General features: G+C 32.4%; 2 protein-coding genes across 2 annotated transcripts; both read left to right on the top strand.

Annotated features, from left to right (window-relative positions):
- Nucleotides 1-5,833: 5,833 nt before the first annotated feature.
- LOC127725949 (uncharacterized) lies at nucleotides 5,834-6,727 on the top strand. Its single transcript, XM_052233254.1, has one exon. The coding sequence runs from the start codon at nucleotides 5,846-5,848 to the stop codon at nucleotides 6,725-6,727; it is 882 nt and encodes a 293-aa protein (XP_052089214.1). The 5' UTR covers nucleotides 5,834-5,845.
- Nucleotides 6,728-10,975: 4,248 nt separating this feature from the next.
- Nucleotides 10,976-21,252, top strand: LOC127725291 (uncharacterized). Its single transcript, XM_052232213.1, has 8 exons — nucleotides 10,976-11,096; nucleotides 11,280-11,315; nucleotides 11,806-11,882; nucleotides 13,935-14,006; nucleotides 17,949-18,045; nucleotides 19,287-19,384; nucleotides 20,118-20,183; nucleotides 20,906-21,252. Exons 1-8 carry the CDS (start codon nucleotides 11,075-11,077, stop codon nucleotides 21,032-21,034), a joined length of 597 nt encoding a protein of 198 aa, XP_052088173.1. The 5' UTR covers nucleotides 10,976-11,074; the 3' UTR covers nucleotides 21,035-21,252.
- The last annotated feature ends 29 nt before the right edge of the window (nucleotides 21,253-21,281 follow it).

Genomic DNA, 21,281 nt, shown 5'->3' on the forward strand with positions numbered 1-21,281 from the left:
AATATTACACACACTCTCTCACTCTCCCTCTTATCGTTACCTTCTTTAACGCATCCGTCTAGCTCCACTCGTTAACATACAATTTGCTGTTTCTATAAGTAATATACATTCACTCTTTTTCATAAACTTACCTTTTTCTGTTTCTCCAACCTTTTGCTTTATTTCCTCTAGAATAAAAGCCTTAATTTCTTGTTTAAAAGATTTTGACATAGTTTCCAATTTCTCCTCAACTGATGTGTTCATATTATACAACTCAGTTTTGTACTCATTCTGTATTTTCTTAAATTCTTCCAACGAATGAATAGCAATTTGATCCTTTGTATCTTCTATTCTGTCATTATATGTTGAATTTATCTCTTTCTGAATAAATTCCTGTAGCTGTTCGTTCATTGATGAAACATCCATTTCTGCAAAAAGGTAAGCTTTCTGATTATCCAAGAGTGGCAACTTTACAGAATTACAGTTTGCACCCTTACATGGCTTGCTTAAAACAATGTTTTGCTGTATAACAAAAATAAACATAAGCAAAACATTTGAAATCAATTTTCTGCAATACATTTTTTTCAAACACTGACTAAAATAACCAATGCTATGATAAAAGAAATAAGTAAATGTAGCAAGTTCAAGTATTTATCCAGACTTTCACGGCCCCAAATTATAAACTATCTATGTAAGCTAGATTAAAAATGTACCAAATTTTATTAACTCAGATTATTCGAATTACGGAGAAGGTGGTGTCAGTTAAATGCTGATTATAAATGTAAATAATTGCTTTTATCAATATCGAATATCTGTGTTGGTTCATTTCATTAGCCGATTTAATATTTCAAGATATAACAGCAAACTATACTTTTTTTGTAAGACTACAGTTTCAGACCTCTCAGGCAATGTATTTTCTATTCACAATTAAAAGCTTTCGACGTTGAATGATTTGTGTATTTGATCATTACAAATTACACCCACAACTACTTTCAACAACAAAATACACGGTCTTCAAAAGACAAATCATCGTAAAAGAAAAAGCAATGATGGTCAAGTATTGCGATCGAATAGTGAAAGAAATTTTCTCTAACTCTTAACCCATTTATACTTTCCTCGACCGGTTGATTATTTTATTTTATTATCAACGTGCGGTTCGATCTCAGTTATTCATTGTCTTTTTGCAGATCGCCGCGATATAGCATTTTTTGTGCTGAGGTGTCGTAAAGCAAACACCAATCAATCGATCAATCTTTTTGCAGATCATTGAAAAAGAAAGTTAAAGTTTGCGTACATGTATATATCGTCTAAAAATCATTTAAGATACAGATCAAAAATTAACTTAACGCTCAGAAAGCCTCGAGTTTTAATTTGAAAATTTAACTGTCTCGAGTGGGGAAATATTGTTTCACACTCGCTGTAGTAGTAGAATCTAAGACACATACACATCTTGTCTATGCAAAGACCAGCATAAATGTCAGACTTAAAGGAGATGTTATTCTTAAGCCCATTTTTTTACCTCTTGAATTACAAAATCAAAAGTATTATGAATTTACCTTCAGGTGTAAATAAAACATTAGTCTGTAAGATAGAGTTTTTTTTTTATTTTTGAATGTTGCCTTACATATTTGAATAAGGGCTTCAAACTGTTGAGTGTACTAATGCTACGTCTGTAAAAAAACACATTTTATTGATGATTGACTTACTTTCAGAACTTAAGTAAATTAAGGCAACAGAAGTATACCGGTGTTCAAAAGTCATAAATCGATTGAGAGAAAACAAATCCGGGTTACAAACTAAAACCGAGGGAAACACATCAACTATAAGAGGAAAACAAAGGAACAACAGGAACACTGAAATGCAACAAAAACAAACGCCAACATACATATTTGATAACAACTGCCATATTCCTGACTTGGTACAAGACATTTTAAGAAAAAATGTTGGGTTGAACCTGGTTTTATGGCTAGCCAAACCTCCCGCTTATATGACAATGTTAAAAAAATATCGTTAAAATGACAACACTACGTGACAAAATACAGCACAAACACACGAAAGAACACTCATCACAGAGAAACGCACAAACAAATAATATATTAGTCGACACAACATGCAAACCACAGAACAACAACGAACATCTTCAATCAACGACAGACACCACAGGACATTATAAACGGTGACGCACTTACGTAGCAAACATGCAATAACGAATTTTATACAATTATTTTCACAATACCAGTCCAAACAATTTTCATGACAATGATGGTATTGAAAGGCAATTGTATAATTATTTGGACTACAAACGATAAGACATAACATATTATCCAACCGAAACCATAACAGAAACATCAAAAATCAATACATGAATGTTGGATGTACAAAATACCGAGACACGTCGAATAGCAATGCAAATTCACACACGGTATAACAGTCATATTCGGGAATAGGTCACGTTCGGTACTTAGTAACCGTATCATCAAACTAATTACCGTTAGAAATGTTACAGTCATTTATAGTCAATAAAGATATCATTTTGTAGAAATTGGCACCCAAGAAACAAATGGAACAAGTAAGGTCATATGCTTTTACTCACAAAATATTGATTTCAATTAAATGGTTTTAGTTTATATCATTGTTAGAGTAATTTTGATTTCTTTGAATTTTGTATACTACATCTATTAAAAGTGAATTTCAATGTAATGATTTAGGTGTTTGTACGGGATTTAGTTATATAGAGATATAACTATAATTATGATATTTTCTTTTAACTTCACACACGTATACGAACTATTGATAAGAATCGTTTAAGAAAGTCACAAACATTGGATGTCCTTGACCATTGTTGAAAATGTTGGTTGTTTTGCATAGTAAGTAAGCTATCATACTAAAATTAATGCAGACGGGTCTTACAAAAAGAATAAGTTGGTTTACCGATACGACGTGTCTTTGTCTCAACGGAAGAACTGAAGACATGTTTTCACGGTCTTAGATCTTAATACACCAAAGCTTTTCCTTTGATGGTAAAAGTAAGAGATATTTAAAATTTTATCAAATACCCCTTTCTGTGTTTGTTTCAATCTTACCCCCATTTTTTCATCCTTTTAAAAATTACCGTTACCACTGACAGATCAGCCAGAATAACGTAGACAGACTTCTCGCTGAAACTAGTAGATGAGTTTGGACTCATGAAAATTTCTCTGGACTCAGCATTTTCTCAATTGGTGATTAAAAGATTCATCAAGAATGTACAATTCATATTTCATAATATCAAAATGTGGTAGCCAATATTTATTGATAATCTGAATTTGATTAAATTTACTTTCTTTCGGTTGTTTTTCACTTGTTCCGTTAATTGATTGTGTGATTTTGTCAGTTTTTAAAGACTTCCCCTTTTTGAATTTGCCTTGTAGGTCAGTATCTTTGTTATAGTTTTTTTTTTTCTTATTTCGTTATGGAGACTTAGTATTGAAAGAATAATCTATAGCATTAACATTGGGATTTTTTTCTTCGCACTTTTGTTCTCGCCATGGTCATATATGGTGAGTTTATGGACTCTCCTACAAAAAACTATAGAGAGAACCCTGAAAGGATTAAATATCTGTGTTTATTAATTATCAATTTCTATGGAATTTCTTTATCCTCACCCCAAAAGTATCGTGCGAACAGAAACAACCATAGTCTAAAAGCTAGAGCTTATTTGTATCAACTGTCACACAAAATGAAAACCGGCTAATGTTGTGCTCATAAAAGATATGAATTATCACTAATTAAAAACTATCGTCTATTCAATACTATTTCATCTCATCTATGCATAAAATTAAATTTCGATTTGATACTCATATCCTTATTCATATTTTTTTTAAAGATTATAGACTCATATTGACAATCATAGCAGATCATTCCCTTTTGTATTTATATGCCAAACTCCTTTTGTATTTATATGCCAAACTCACACCTTGCTTTCATAGTTGTTTTATCCCTCAGTTTAGTTTGTTATGCGAGTAAAATAAAACATTTGGCTTTTTGTGTCAGTTTTACGTTGTTTATTAGGTGGCTTAATTTTATTTTGCATATCGTGTGATTACAACGACGCATTATTCAGTGCTATGATACTCTTTATGAGTGTTGTATCTTTTTTGTTGAATGATTATAACATCGTTTTGTTTTATTTTTTCAGTGCTATATTTCTTGTGTCATGTTGGTACAGCACATGGTAAGTTATTGTCTCTGTATTAAAAATAGTTCCATTAGGGTTTTCGATATCACAAATTAGTCAAAATATTTACTAAATTTTATCATCGGTACAAGGACATCATTCGTAAATATAAATCAAAATGCAGACATCTTATACGTTCAGGTATTTCACTTCCAATCTTTTATGGTAATATTCTATACAAAGTACAAAAATGTCGTCATTCACCTCAAAAGCTAACCAAACCTTTAAACAAACTTATTCAGAAGGGATATAGTTACGATACTTTTGTTAGGTCATTAAAGGTTGCATTTTTTGGAATTAATATTGATTCACTCATAGGGTCTTTGTATCGGAAATAAAAACATTTATTCTAAAACAAGTTGTTGTCATGATACGGGTTATCTTCTTCTCATATATTTTATGATGATATGATACTAAACCCCTAACGGGAGGAATTGTGCTTGATTTTCATATGATGAAGACATTATCAATTGAGGTCTTGAGCTGGCATGTCAGTTACTGCTAGTAGTCCTTTGTTAACTTATGTATCATTGTTATTTTGCTTAGTTTCTTTTGTTACCTATTCTGACATCGGACTCGGACTTCTTTTAAACTGAGTTTCACTGTGAGTATTGCTGTGTGTTTATTTATTCTCCATTGGCTAGAGGTATAGGGTGAGGGTTGAGATCTCACAAAACATGTTTAACCCCGCCGCATTTTTGCGCCTGTCCCAAGTCAGGAGCCTCTGGCCTTTGTTAGTCTTGTATGTTTTTTTAATTTTAGTTCATTTATTTGTTTTGGAGATTAGTGTGACGTCCATTTTTACTGAACTAGTACACATTTTTGTTTAGGGGCCAGCTGAAGCCCGCATTCGGATGCGGGATTTTCTCGCTGTGTTGAAGACCCATTGTGGCCTTGGGCTGCTCTTTGGTCGGGTTGTTGTCTCTTTGACACATTCCTCAGTTCCATTCTCAATTTTAAGTTGTCAAAGCTCATTTTTGTATTTCGACAAAAACCTGTACTTAACCTTACATCCCCTGTCTTCCTCATCTTGGAAATGAGCAATGATTCAAACTTTGTTGCACAATATATATAAATAATGTCAAAATTATATTATATACATATTTGATATAACTCAAAGCATAAATAACAATTAAATAACGAAATTGAAAATATGTTAAATTAACTCAAGAAGATAGTAATAAAAATGCAAATGTCTTCAGTAAGAGTTATTATTATTTTGCATTAGCGTTTTGTTTTTGTGATTGATTTTATTTTATTTCAGATAAGCGCGTGTTTGATAACTCAGCAGCATGGATGGACTTTTATTTGGGCTTTTTAGACAACAACGGTCCAAATGGTTATGTCCAACTAAGCGTAGTTGCATATGATTCTGGATCGTGTAAAATAAATATTCCATTCTTCAATATCAGCGAATCAATTGGTATTAATGGTAGCAATAAAAATATTTACAATATCAGTAAAGATATTGAAATGAATGTCACTGGAATAGAAAAGAAAGGTGTAAAAGTTAGCTGTGATATCGATGTGTCAATATATGCTATGAGTTACTATATGGCATATTCCGAAGGGTACCTGGCAATGCCGTACCAGAATTTGGGACGAAAGTACATCGCAGCTACGTATAGCAATATTAACTTCACAATAATAATGCTAAATAACGTCAGTGTTGGAGTTGTATGTACAGAAGATAACACCACGGTAACGTTGTTTCTGAAAATTAAAAATGGTGTACTGTATTTTGGTGGACATGCGTATCAATCGAATGATTCTCTAACTGTCAATCTTAATGCCTATGAAACATTTTATTTTTCAAATACACATGACCTCAGTGGTACTCTTATTACATCGACAAAACCAGTGGCGGTTGTTTCTGGTGGCGATATAAGCATTAACAAATCTTCCCAATATACGGACTATACAACGGAAATGATTCTACCCAGTGAACAACTTGGGAAAAATTTTGTTGTTCCATTGTTATATGATTCATTTTGTCTCTACAGAGTACTAGCCGATGACGATACTACTGTAACCATTCAGAACTCAACAAGTAGAAGTACTAAAAGTCTTGTCAAAGGCGAGTTTCTGGAAATTTCAAATTTTACTGCATCAACCGTTGAATCTTCCACGGGTGTTCTTGTACAGTTATACTGTGCTAAACTACACACCACTTGTAATTATGCCATGACCACAGTGCCAAGTATTCAACATTTTAAAACTGGTTATCGATTTGCCGTTGTTTCGAATTATCCTCTTGACAGGTTTCCGCCAGATAATTTTTATATCACAATTATAATCACAGCAGACGACAAACATGATCTGAATTTAGACGGCAAGAAAGGAATTGTGTTTAATGAAAAATCAAAAATTAAATTGGTTGGAAAGAAATACTCTATCCTTTCACATGAACTAAGTGTAGGAATTCATGAAATAGAGCATGTCGGTAGAGTTCCATTCGGACTTATCGTTTATGGACGAAATCCATTAGATGGATATGCTTACCCTGCAGGACTTAAATTGAATTCACAATAAAAGCGTTAAACAGAAAGTGTTCAGTATAAACAAAACGTTTACTTTAAATAGCCCCAACACAACTATCCCATAACTCGTAAGATAAACTGCCTAGCCCCAACACAACTATCCCATAACTCGTAAGATAAACTGCCTAGCCCCAACACAACTATTCCATAACTCGTAAGATAAACTGCTTAACTTTGTGAGCATCAATCCCCTTATATTCACAGAATCATAATATTTGCTTTACCCATACATGTTGTTTGTGTTGTTGAGTTACTTTCTCGATGGTCCTATATGTCGTTTTATTCATTAACATTGGAGTCAAAATGATCAAATTTGCATGAATTCTATCGGAATGAGACGATATGCGTTGACAGGATAAGTGTCTTTTACTATCCATCCAATACCCATCATACGGTTCCAAAGTCACACCCAAAGGTATGTGTGAAGGCCAGGGACAAAACAGATTATCAGATTGTTCCAATTGTCATAACCACAATCCCGTCCTCCTTTCTTCTATTGTGACAGCAACGAATGAGACTTATGACCGGGCTTGTACTTGTATGATCAACAAGACGGGTACCACATGTGGATTAGGAATTGTCTATCCTCCTGCAGCATATGAGTTCACCCACGATTTTCGATAGGGTTCGTGTTGCTCAATCTTTAGTTTTCTAAGTAAAGTTGTATGGAATTTTCGTCTTTTCGTCGTTTCGTTTTTTTGCAATGTCGTTGTCAGTTTGTTTCCGACATTATGACGTTTGAATGGCCTTTGCTATCTTCCGCCTATTCTTTTACATAGTGAGCAAATAGGATCTATGACGGAGTTAAAATGTCACAAGAGAATGAAGAAATTTAAACATTGTAACGATCAACTGACAACGACGAAATAATAATTCTTCTCCTTTGCCTGAATGGTGTATTTTTAGTTGAGTAAATACGAAGACGAACAGAAATACATCATCACAAAACACGCTGAAGCAACATAAAGGCTACCAAAAACCAATTGTGAACGCAATAGCTTATCATAACTCGCTTAAACAATGCCCGTTTCACCAGTTGTGTTTCTCATAGCATGAAATAGATCCTTGGTCATCTGTTAAACAGTATCTACTGATTGATGTTGCTTGTTCATAAGTATGCCTCGCTTATTATCATATATGTAAATACAATTATGAAAGATACCAGAATTACAACTTTGTACGCCAGACGCGCTTTTTGTCTACAAAAGTCTCATCAGTACGCGCGAATTAAAATTTTAAAAAGGCCAAATACAGTACGAAGTTTCAAACCAGGTTTAATCCACCATTTTCTACATAAGGAAATGCCTGTACCAAGTCAGAAATATGACAGTTGTTTTCCATTCGTTTGATGTGTTTGTCTTGTCTGCTCTTTAGTCGGGTTGTTGTCTCTTTGACATATTCCCCATTTCCATTCTCAATTTTATTGAGCTTTAGATTTTGCCATTTGAAAAGGGACTTTCCGGTTTGCATTTTCCTTCGAGTTCGGTATTTTTGTTATTTTACTTTTTGAAGAGCATTGAGAACCCAAAATTCCGAAATTTATTATATTATAATTATAGTAATAAAACACAACATATAATTTTGTTATTTCGTTCAGTAGGAAACAGTATTCTATATTTCTTCTAATAATTCAATTTCTTTTTTCTGTCGTTTAAGGTATCTATACCATAACAGAAAACGTTGATATTATTAGAAATTACCAACAATGATGGACATTACGAAAAGAAGATCATTAGAAAAAAGAAGCAGAAGATATCTTTGGGACATTCAAAATTCATGTCGATATAAACTGTCAATATAAACTGTCAACGCCAAGGAAAATAAACGATAGACACCGAAAAGATAAAATATCAACCCCACAAAATCTACATAAACTGAGCTAGACGTACCCCACCAAACACTTGGGGTGATCTCAAAATATCAACAGTGTTGGATATCACCAAAAGAAGATTATCTAAAATAATCGAAAGTGTTGAAAATCACCAAAACATGATAATTAATTCTAATCAGAAATATAGAGATATATCGTGGTATGATTCCGCTGTTATTTAATAAAAAGTGGTATTTCGCATATTCATCCCCAGTTGTTGGTGGGGTTCGTGTTGCTTACTCTCTAGTTTTCTTTGTTGTGTTTTGTGTACTATTGTTTGTCTGTTGATCGTTTTCTTTTTTAGCCATGACGTTGTCAGTTTATTTTCGACTTATGAGTTTGAATGTCCCTTTCGTATCTTTAGCCTCTCTTTTCCTGTCTATGGTTATACTTTTCATAAAGCTAACAAATTTAAAAATTATTCTTCATGTCTTTCTGTTTAGGGGATAAGAGCTAAGAGCCACTTTGAACGTGCAGTGAGGTGAGAGATTTGGTCCTTGTTGAAGGCATCACTGTGACTTTGAGATGCAGAATAGCACTAAAAGCGCTGTCTATTTTGTTTTAGATTTTTGTTCCTTCAATGTGCGTGTAGGGAGTTTCTATAATGAACTGTTAAACCATGTTCCTTCTTTTCCGCTTATTTGTTATTTGGAAAAAATATCTAAGTTTGAATTTTGCGCGTAGGGGGATTCCATAATGAAATGTTATACCATATTCATTCTTTTCCGCTTATTTGTTAATTGAAAAAATAACTAAGTGAATTTTGTGCGTAAGGAGTTTCTATAATAAATTGTTACACCATATTAATTCTTTTTCGCTTATTTGTTATCTGAAGAAATATCTAAGTGTGAATTTTGTGCGTAGGGAGTTTCTATAATGAATTGTTACACCATATTCATTTTTTTCGCTTATTTGTTCTTTGAAGAAATATCTAAGTGTGAATTTTGCTCGTAGGGAGATTCCATAATGAAATGTTATACCATACTCATTCTTTTCCGCATATTTGTTAATTGAAAAAACAACTAAGTGAATTTTGTGCGTAGGGAGTTTCTATAATAAATTGTTACACCATATTCAGTCTTTTCCGCTTATGTGTTATTTGAAGAAGTATCTAAGTGTAAATTTTGCAAAGGGAGTTTCTATAATAAATTGCTACACCATATTCATTCTTTTCGCTTATTTGTTCTTTGAAAAAATATCTAAGCGTGACTTTTGATTTTCTGTATACTGTTTTGGCACATGATCATTTCTTTCCTAAGTTTTTTTCCCTATATTCATATTTTTATATATGTCTATACAAAATACGCTAAAATAGGATTGTTTAAAATAGACAATTATGTTAGTTCAATTTCTTTATTTTTGTTTTTATGAACAAATCGAACTTTGAGCTTGTATCCAGTAATTACGATTATGTTTTGTATCGGTCTGATATAATGATTATTTTGTGTATCATTCTGTTATTTTACAGCTAAGTTATATAGGTTTCATAACGAGTGAGAATGGGATATCGCTTGATATCAACTCGAGTTATTTAATATCAATATAATGATAAACGAGACTTCGGCGAGTTTATTATTACTATTTATATTAAATAGCGAGAGTTGCCATGGACTAAATGTACATTGTCTTAACCTTTGAAAGTCATCATTGACCTAACGAATAACCAATGGAAGTGCCGTGATATCGTCTTGTGATGCTGGGTAAGACAATCAAATTAACGCAGATTTTCATATCACATTTTCGTATCACACTCCGTGCAGTAAATAAATATATTTAAGAACAGACAATAATAATCTTTACAGGATTTCATGACTTTTAACGATATAAAGCGACGTTACACATATGTTATATGATATAAACAATAATGACGCAAGCCGTAGAGTAAAGATCAAGTTGTATATTAAAATACGTCGCTTTTTATTTTGTAATATGTTTTCTCTTATGGTTTTGTGGCCTGTTATCTATTTCTTGCATGAATAGATTATTACACTGAACGGAGTGTGATACGAAAAAGTGATATGAAAATCTGCGTTAATTTGATTGTCTTATCCAGCATCACAAGACGATATCACGGCACTTCCATTGGTTATTCGTTAGGTCAATGATGACTTTCAAATGTTAAGACGATGTACATTTCGTCCATGGCAACGGACATATATAAAATATAGATGCATTGGGAAGTCTAATTAGCCATACCAGTGATAAAAATGATTTATCCAACATAAAGACAGAATATTAACACTATATGAACCAAAATAAGTGTTGTGAGAATTTAAAAAAGAACTAATCCGTATGACAAAATTTGAAACATTTATAAAGTAAAAATATGATATAACTGTGTTTATTTACTACGCATAAACTTGTGGTGAACCAAAGGAAACATGGGAAGGTCAGACACAATCTTCGCTTTAACATTATCAGACTCAATATTAACATTAGAATTACCTGCACGTCAATCCAGAACAGGCAATGATGATGCTAATAACTGTATGTAAGTTATAGAAATGACTTTGTACCAAATTCATACATACATGTAAATTTGAAATGTGCTACTCATGTTGTTTTGTGCCGACAGCTGTATAAGACAATTTGTAAGATTATATTTGATCATGGTATATATTATTTGGTAAAATGCATTGAGAGTTTTTAGATTTTATTTTAATCATTTTTTCAGATTTACTTTCAGTGGGCTATGTCAGAACAATTTTAGGTAAGTCAAATGTACATTTTTTTGTAAGAAACTTATGATCAAACGACACATTGACTACATCATGTGGTGTAATATGTCACAGTGATTATCCATATATATGAATGTAGATTAATTATGACCTTTTCATAATTTGCCAAGATCGTTAAAATTTACTGACGAATTTTCAATTTTATCATTACTATTTTTTATCATTCAGTACAGTAAATGAACACATGATATCGATATGATTAAATTGCTCATTATTTTACATATGTATTTACAAGTTAGTGAATACCTCTATCCGGATTTAACTATAACAAAGAAATGTCGTTTGTGAATTCGTGACAACAGTTATAGTAATGTGAAACTTTGATAGTACACACGTACTGAAAAATTGTTTCGTTTAGTATCAGATTTAGATTAAAACTCGATTTTATAGGTTGATGTAAAGGCCTTTTTATGACACCTTGGTCGTAAATAACTTGTATATATGACAGTCTAATTTTCATAGGTTTGACATGTTTTGCATGTAGTGGACTTCATGATCCGTGGTATTGCAATACAGTTGAACATTGTTATGAGGGACAGGTTAGAAAGATATTTTAGATGAAGAAGAATATATCATTAATCTGATTTAGGATATTTATTATTAGCTTAAACTTTAGCAAACTAATTGTAGAGCAAATAAACATATAGTGTCTACCTCGGTGTGTCCAACGTATTTCTAGACTAACGCTTGAGGTAAAAACAAATCTAGGAAGGAGAAACTATCGAACATTGAGAGCCTGATATCAGAACCAGAAGGACTGAAACAAAACATCGGACCTTATTTGATAACATGTCAGAAACACCATTAAAATTGTTGTGTCAGTGTAAACCAGCTTTTTAGACATTCTTTTTTACATACTGTGGAATTCATTATTATTCATGAGATACCAATATTCGTTGATTTCGTGGGTTAAGGTTTACTACAAATTTAAATGTTCATCGTAATACAAATTTTTCTGTAAGGTCATATGCAGACTTTAACAAACTTTAGCAAAACCACAAAAGCAAATAAACACGCCAGTACTAATTTTCCTCAATGCACGCAAATTGGAATCCACGAAAATAAATAAATCAATTGCTGTGACGTCAGCCTATTCATTTACCGTGGATTATTTTTCTAGAATCAACGCTATCAACGCTTTCTAAATGCTGAAATGGACTAACCAAATTATATTCAATTGTTTCCTTTGTGCGTCTCGTTAAGTTTGAATTGGCTAATTTACTGATTTCTGTTCACTAATGGAATTAATGTAAAACTTATCTTTAACTTTTGTAATTTGTATATGCCTATACTGGGAATCGAACCCCTCGTTATGTGTGACTGACATCAACACATCGACGAAACCTCTTCTCGGCTACCAATGCGTTGCAATTAATTTTATATATATATCAATGAACATATGATATGTATCGGTACAACAGACACACAGGGCGTGTACCTTTATACATACATAATAGACAATTGTTATAGACAATCGTATAGTATAAGTTTGTAGCCGCGAGGTTAAGATCAATGAGTTATAGAGTTAAGTTAGAAGTAGAGACTTGTCGGTTTAAGTTCGAATCCCTATTTTCTCTTTGTTGTCTTTATTCATATATAGTTTTATTATTTTGTATAATATTGTGGATATTTTTGTAATAATAGCGGGTTTTCCGTTTATTTTTGGATTATTATTGGTTATTTCAGGTATTTGAAAAGTAAATAATTACATTTAATTTGCCCTTTTTTGTTTTATAAATTAGTATGACTTCATCTGTTCTACTATATATACTTATAAATGGTTATTCGCAAATCCCTATGCGAGCAAATCGTGATGTGCCTAGAATTATGTTTCTTGCTAGAAATTTCGGTAACATACTAATTATATATACTTAAAAATAAGTTCGATTATGTCTTATTTGTAAATTCAGATGAACAATAATTTAAAGACAGATGTTTGATGTTGTATTTGTATTTCTCTTACCAATTAATTGTGAACTTTGATTTATTAATGCATTGTTGAATATGAAATCAAGGTTAGTTTACTGATGTTAACTATACTCATTTACAATACCTTCTAATTAAGGAAAGGCTTTAATTGTGAAAAGGCAACAAACAATATTTTAAGTTCGAGACACAATGGATAAGCGTTGATCCATGAAAAACAAATCATTCGCAATCCGGGCTCATGGTTTCTTTTTCAAGAATCAACGCTTATCCGTTGTGTCTATAATACTGAATCCACAGTATCTGTATAAAAATGTGATTTTCCTGCAAAATAAGTACGAAACGTTAACTGACCAGCAGAGTATATGACAGGGGAGCGATTCCAAAAGTTTGGATAATAAGACACAGCAATAGTTTACTGATGTCAAAACTCATTTTAAATACACAAAGCAAGAGAAAAACCCTGGAGGATATACGCAAACTCACAAGCAGTGCTACAGTCAAGAAATATTATACTAACCGAGAAATATCGATAGAACGTTCCTAGACAAATACCCTATAAGTATGGCCCCTTGGTTTGAGCATACCTATGAAATTTCGCGCTTAATAGAGCGAAACAGAGTCGGAAACATTTATATTTCAGTTCTAATTTTTATTTTTTCTAGACGTGTGGTATGACAAAGTTTGTAACCAAGTCGGGAGAAGCTAACTTTCATCTTGGATGCGTTAATAGCACGGTCAGCAGTAATAAATTTATGAAATAAATACAAAATAAACGATAAGTTAGAAATAGCGATAAAAATATCTTCACATCTCAATTACATAAAAAGATTAACATCAGTTACCAAAAATACTGAACAGACTAACATCAACACCGAAAACAACTACAAACAACAATGAACAATACAGTTCAGATTGGCTTGCTACATGTATATAATTCATGGGAGATGAGTAATAAAGGCAACAGTAGTATTCCGGTGTTCAAAAGTCGTAAATCAATTGAGGGAAAACAAATCCGGGTTACAAACTTAAACCGAGGGAAACACATCAACTATAAGAGGAAAACAAAGGAACAACAGGAACACCGAAGTGCAACAAAAACAAACGCCAACATACATAGAAACGAACTATTTGATAACAACTGCCATATTCCGGACTTGGTACAGGACATTTTAAGAAAAAATGGTGGGTTGAACCTGGTTTAATGGCTAGCCAAACCTCACGCTTTATGACAATGTTAAAAAATATCGCTAAAATGACAGCACTACGTGACAGAAATACAGCACAAACACACGCAAGAACATTCATCACAGAGAAACGCACAAAAAATTATAATAGTCGACACAACATGCAAACCGCAGAACAACGGCGAACATATTCCATCAACGACAAACACCCCAGGATATCACGAACAATAACGCGCTTACGTAACTAACATGCAATCTCGAACTTTATACAATTGTTTTCACAATACTCGTTTAAACAATTTTCATGACAATGATGGTATTCAAAGGCAATTTTATAATTATTTGAACTACAAACGATAACACATAACACATTATCCAACCGAAACCATCAAACATCAAAAATAAATACATGAATGTTGGATGTACAAAATACCGAGACACGTCGTATAGCAATGCAAATTCACACTCGGTATAATAGTCATATTCTGGAATATGACAATGATGGTATCGAAAGGCAATTTTATAATTATTTGAACAACAAACCATAAGACATAAAACATTATTCAACCGAAGCCATAACAAAAACTTCAAAAATAAATACATGAATGTTGGATGTACAAAATACCGAGACACGTCATATATCAATGCAAATTCACACTCGGTAGAACAGTCATATTCGGGAATAGGTCACGTTCGATACTTAGCAGACAGACGACATAGATGTTAAACCACAATCTAAGACGTGGTGAAAATGTCATTAGTTAATTTAGACACAGACACATCGTATAGATCAACCAATTCGTGATGGTGTCCATAAAATTTACGGAGTGGCATTTTTTAATCTTTCCTCCTTATAACACTGTTGGAGCAGTTTCTGCGTAAGGAGCACACTCATGTATATTAAGTACCCTCAAATTTATTTATGGTACTACCTCATTATTTCAGGCCATAACATGAAAAGAGAAAAACATAACAAACAAATAAAACAAGAACATGCAAACAAATATTGTGCTTTACATTATTGTTGTTGTTGACTGGTATTAAAGGTTTGTTCTAGTCGCGACAAAAATCAACATGATCAAGAGAGTAAGCTTTATTCAAAAGCAAAATTGTAAGTATCTCTTGTTTAACATTATTTTCGGGCACACACATTTATTTTAAAGAGAAGCAAATATGCTGCCGAGCATTTCCTTCTTCGGGTTAGGCGAATTAACATAATTTTTCGTATTATGCGTTTGGGGACATCATTACACACGAACCTTCCTAATGATATTCACATGAATTTGAAAAATAAAATTTCTATTATTATCAACCTTGTTAACATTATTCTGATTTTGTCATTTGCATACAGAACCATCATTTATTAATATGTGGACGAAGTCCCCAATTACAGTAGAAAAATTTTAAAAAAATCAATCTACTAATGAACTCAAAATCGTTAACTTTTCTTTCTAACTTTTTTTATTTTCCTGCATCTGCGCAGAAATCTTTTCCGGTATCGTTTATCTCGGGATTTGAGAAAAATTTCATGGGGACGTGCCTTATAGCAGTAAGCAAATCAATAAACATAAAAATCAATATAAATATCAAAATACCAATGAAATTATAGCGTTTCATTGTTTACATTGAAAATGACGTCACAACTAAAATCCCTTATAGGACCAACATCGGAAACGTTTCCGTATTTCCGTTTCTTTTTCAACAGATTCTGGGGTTAAAATATGCTAAAATTCAAAAAATAATTTATACAGACTTCGTCCCATTTCACAGGTATCACCTGCCTCATATTATTGGAACAAGGTCCCCAATTACAGTCAGAAAATCAATAAAATGAAAATATATATGTAGGACTCGAAACCGCAATGGCACTCCGAACCGCGATGGTCACGCTGAAGTGCGATGGACCACGCTGAAGTGCGTTGGTTAACACTATGAAGTGCGATGGTGACATTGTGACATTAACTTGTTGATAGCTACGCTGAAGTGTGATGGTGGTTACGCTTCCTGTGACATTGAGTAAAAAGCAAAATATACTGCATATAGTACTGAGCAGGGTCCATCTCATTTTATAAAATATAATTTGTTCACGTCATGACAAACTTAGAAATTTCTCCCAACAATCATTCATACATTTATCTTATGTCGGAACAGTGTCCAAGAAGTGAAAATTAGCCAATTATATTTATGCTTGACATATAGCGTGAGGTGTCACGTATTCCATCAAAAACTTTAAAATTAGCTGCTTTTCGCTGAGGTGGAGAAATTTGGAAGTACACGTAGGGACCAGTCAGGTTTATTTCGGCCAAACCTGTTGTTGAAGATTCACACTGTAACCACAATAAAATTATGCTAGAGTGCCGGTGTTCTTACAAAGCATGATTTATCTTGATAATAAAACAACATTATATCAACTTGATAAAGCAAAAACATAGGTAATAATAAATTTTATCATTAAATTGTCTACACAAAATCACTTGACGCATACTTGAAGAGAAGTCAAAATTTATATCTAAATCAATATATTTTATCTATTGTGCAAGAAGTTTGCGGTATACTTCCGAACACTGGTTATGTTTTTTTGCTTCCCACGATTTGCTGCCTGAAATGGTTTAACATAGTTTTGTAACCTCCGCCTGTACTGCTCAAAACTGTTCGGGACTTGAATCGTTCGTTACATTTTATTTTTTCATTCCTTTCTTTCCTTGCCTGCGAATCCATGTTGTATTTTTAAAAGTAACACTGTATTTGAAAACGTCACAATATTCAAGCGGCATGCCAAACCATCGCACTTCATTCAGCGTGACCATCGCACTTCATCGTCCCCATCGCACCTCCGAGTCCTACATATATATATATATACTAATAAAACCAAAATTGTTAATTTTTTTCTACCTTTTTCAATTACCCGTATTTGCGCAGAAATCTCTTTCTTTCTTCCGGTCTCGTTTGTCAAGGGGATTTCAGTAAAAGATAGAAAGGAGCATCATATTGTATCCCGCAAATTTGTAGTTTTTGATTTCCGAAAGAAAAATGCCAGTTAAACAATTAATATAAATTCCTTACATTTAATATACGATTGTATAGCAAACAAATTGTGTTCTCTTGTAAAACTCACCTGATCAATCAGTCAGATTTCAGTATCCGATAAGAATAACAAGCCTATTTGGTATCTTCGTCGTTTAAAGATATAAATTATAACAATGTTATTTTAATAATTCTTTGACATGAAAAAAGGCGTTAACCGATGATAGCTTGTCTTTGTTTACATTGGAAATGACGTCACAACTAAACTTCCCAACAACAGGATCAACAACGGAAACATTTCCGTATTTCCGTTTCTTTTTCAACAGATTCTGAAGTTAAAATGTGCTTGAATTCAAAAAATAATTTCGTCCCCTTTTCACAGGTAAAACCTTCCTCATATTATTTTAAATCCTGATATAATTTGCGGTAAGTATTTGACATGAACGTAAATGTATTTTATCTATCCAGAATTGTCAAAGTAGACAACCCCGATCTGATATCCACTCATATTGTCATAGCTGTTGTACTTCAGATGTCTGCAATAAAAATGGATGTGGCCATAATGGTATGTTTGTGACGTTACTGAGAAAAACAATGCGACATGTTAAAATTGCCTTTTTATTTGCGTCCTTGGAGATTTTTTTCAAACAATTCCTTAATGTAACTATTCCTTTACTTCCTTTTTCGCCGTATATTATAGGTAATTTTGGGTCATTGTATGCATTGTAAATCGTAGTTTAAAGAAAAATATTTTTCGTTGTCATAGTGTGTTAGTGCAAAGGTTACACAATTTACTTGTTTTAATCCCCCTAGTAATATCGGTAAAATATGATAGAATTACTAGTATAATATTAACACAACATTTTACAAAGTTGGAGCGTCGGACGCGCTTTTCTCGGTTTATCGTCATCATATACGATGAAAACAAAACATAAATAGATTTGAAAGCATGTGATGTATATATACACGTGCTTGAATACGTGATGAGCTAAAAGGGACCTACAAAGAATAGCATAATCCACTTTGGTCTACTTTGCATGAGAGAGAGGGAACCTTGGATTCTTTATGATTTTTAGAAAGATATGTTATTAATCATGTCGGCGCTTCCTGTCGATGTTCTGACTACTGTACTTCTGATTATGTGTCGACATGAACTATCAACGATATGGTCACAATTATAAATTAACTTTTTACAAAACTTTGAACTTTTCAAAAAACGAAATGATTTTTTTTTTCCAGGAACAGATTTCCTTAGCTGTATTTGGCAAAATCTTTCTGTTTTTTCGGTTCTAAATGCTCCTTAAATTCTTTCTTTATTTGGCCTTTTTCACTTTTTGATTCGAGCATCACTGATGGGCTTTTTTTATGCAAAACGCGCGTTTGGCGTATACAATTTTTATCCTGGTATCTATGAAGAGTTTATATAGAACAACTAAAAAAACCGATAGCTTGAATTATGTTGCAAATAATGAACAAACCAATACAGTATAGTAAGCTATAAAAGACTTTGTATGACGAAAGGTAAAACAATTCAAAAAACGGATGGCCAGATTAATACTCAAAATAAATATTGCACAGCGCAACCATCGACAGTTACTGTATTTTAGGCTCCTGATTTGGGACAAGCACATGTAAATGATGTTGCGAGGTTAAACTTATATTTCAGCTTTACTCCTTTTTCTAAACAAGGACAGTGATGTAACAGTCATGTACGAATTATAATCATCTGTGATAGTTCATGCTTGTATAGAACGTCATTCTGTAAACGTTGATATAATGTCAGAACATGTTTATTGTACCGTTTAGGAATACCAATAAATCAAGTTGGTCCAATATGTTACCAGTGTACAGCTATACCAAACCATGCAGATTGTAAAACTGTGACATTGTGCCGAGCGAATGAGGTAATGATTTTACATAGCTTCTATTGATGGGCAAGCAAGTATTCTCAAGAGATGCAGTTGTAAAAAAATGAAATAATTGAGGCAGATGTATATCATACCTAGCTTTTAATTAGTATTTCATGACATGGGCTTATGATCTAAGATAAAAATTGTAATCAAAATTTATTTTAAAAATACACAAAAGATAAAAAAAAAAAAAACAAAGTCATTTACACTTATATATTATTGTAAGCTCACAAAATAAAATGTGCGTCGCTTCCTTTTAGACAGATACTGACAATACACCTTGCAATTCCCAAAACAATAGATAAAACATTTTCATTTCATTGAATTCGTTCATATTTTGCGTAGTTAGTTGACAACGTCCCTCATGTCTTCGACAATTTTAGAACTAAGCAGGACAGTATATAAGTTGTTAACTAATGCAATCGTGTAAATTACATGAAACTGATTCTGACAGTTATTCATATCAAGAAAAAGAAACATAATTTTACTTCAAATTTATTTGAAAGTCTAATAATAAGACGGGTGTGATGTACAACGATACCAACAAATCTTATAATAGGCGAACATTTCTGTGTCCAGACAGCTGTACGTATGGAACCGACAGATCGATTTTAATGCGAAATCGATATATAATTTACAATAGTATTCAGAAAAGTTACATAAGGGATTTAAAGTAGTTTTGTACGCTGATATAAACTTTTCATTATAATCATATGTTTATTTATAGATTTGCTTCATTTATTCATTTGGCCGATATACAAAGGTGTACATGAGTGGCTGTAGAACACGACTTGTAAGTTATGTATGAGTGTACGTCAAACTTATAATTCTTTAATAATGTATGTATGTATATAAACTCATCATAGATACCAGGATTAAATTTTGTAATTACGCCAGACGCGCGTTTCGTCAACAAAAGAGTCAAATTTAATAATTTAGTGATCATGAATTGTGAAACCGTTCAAACAGTAAATTTTACAAAAATAATATCTGCAGTTTCCAAAGCTAATGTTCTTTTGAGTAACATTTGATATAATTTGATACTGATTGAACCTTTTCATTAATTGAGTGCTGTTTTAAAGCCAAAATCACAAGGATACACAACTGAAATTTATTTATACAAACAAACACCTTCAATTAAAAGAGTAATATAACAACCGGGCATGTTTCTCCAACCAAAAAATAGCATTCAAGAAAATATATGTAATATAGTGATAATCATTAATCTAACTTTCAATGTAAAATCTTAAAACAAGGTTTACTGTATTCGAAAGTACTTTCACATACTTATAATGCACAGTAATGAAAGACCCAGACATAAAAATAAATCTACTTCAAAGTATATATAAACCAATACATCTTTTAAATGGGTACACCTTTTAGCTTACGAATAATAAATTGATCATGATCGAAACTAATAACAAATAATGCAACTATAACATCATTAGTGTGAGAAATTAATTCCCAATAAGACATTCAGTATATTCAAAGTTTGTATCAATTATTATGTTTCAGTCATGTCAAAAGTATAGCGGATTCAACAACATTATTGGGAGACGTCGTAATGAGACAAGAAGTAAACAAGAGTGTAACCGATGCTGTGAGACTAACTTGTGCAATTCGAATTGTACAGATAACAACTAACAAAACTTTCGTTCTCTTTCGCTTCTTAATTTTTTGTCTTTAATTGTGTGTGTGTTTTTTTTTTTATTTCTATTTTATTTTTTTAAAACAATAGAGGTATCTACATTGCAATTATGACAAATTGTTAGTAACGTAATGTATGAAATGTAATGTAACTGAAGCAAAATTTCTGAAAACATATAATAAATCTTTCGAAAAATAAATTTGATTTAAAATTGTGCTTTAGTTTTAGTTTCCTGCTTTCTTG

The sequence above is a fragment of the Mytilus californianus genome, unplaced genomic scaffold (genome assembly GCF_021869535.1).
Source record: "Mytilus californianus isolate M0D057914Y unplaced genomic scaffold, xbMytCali1.0.p SCAF_15, whole genome shotgun sequence".
Taxonomy (NCBI): Eukaryota; Metazoa; Mollusca; class Bivalvia; order Mytilida; family Mytilidae; genus Mytilus; species Mytilus californianus.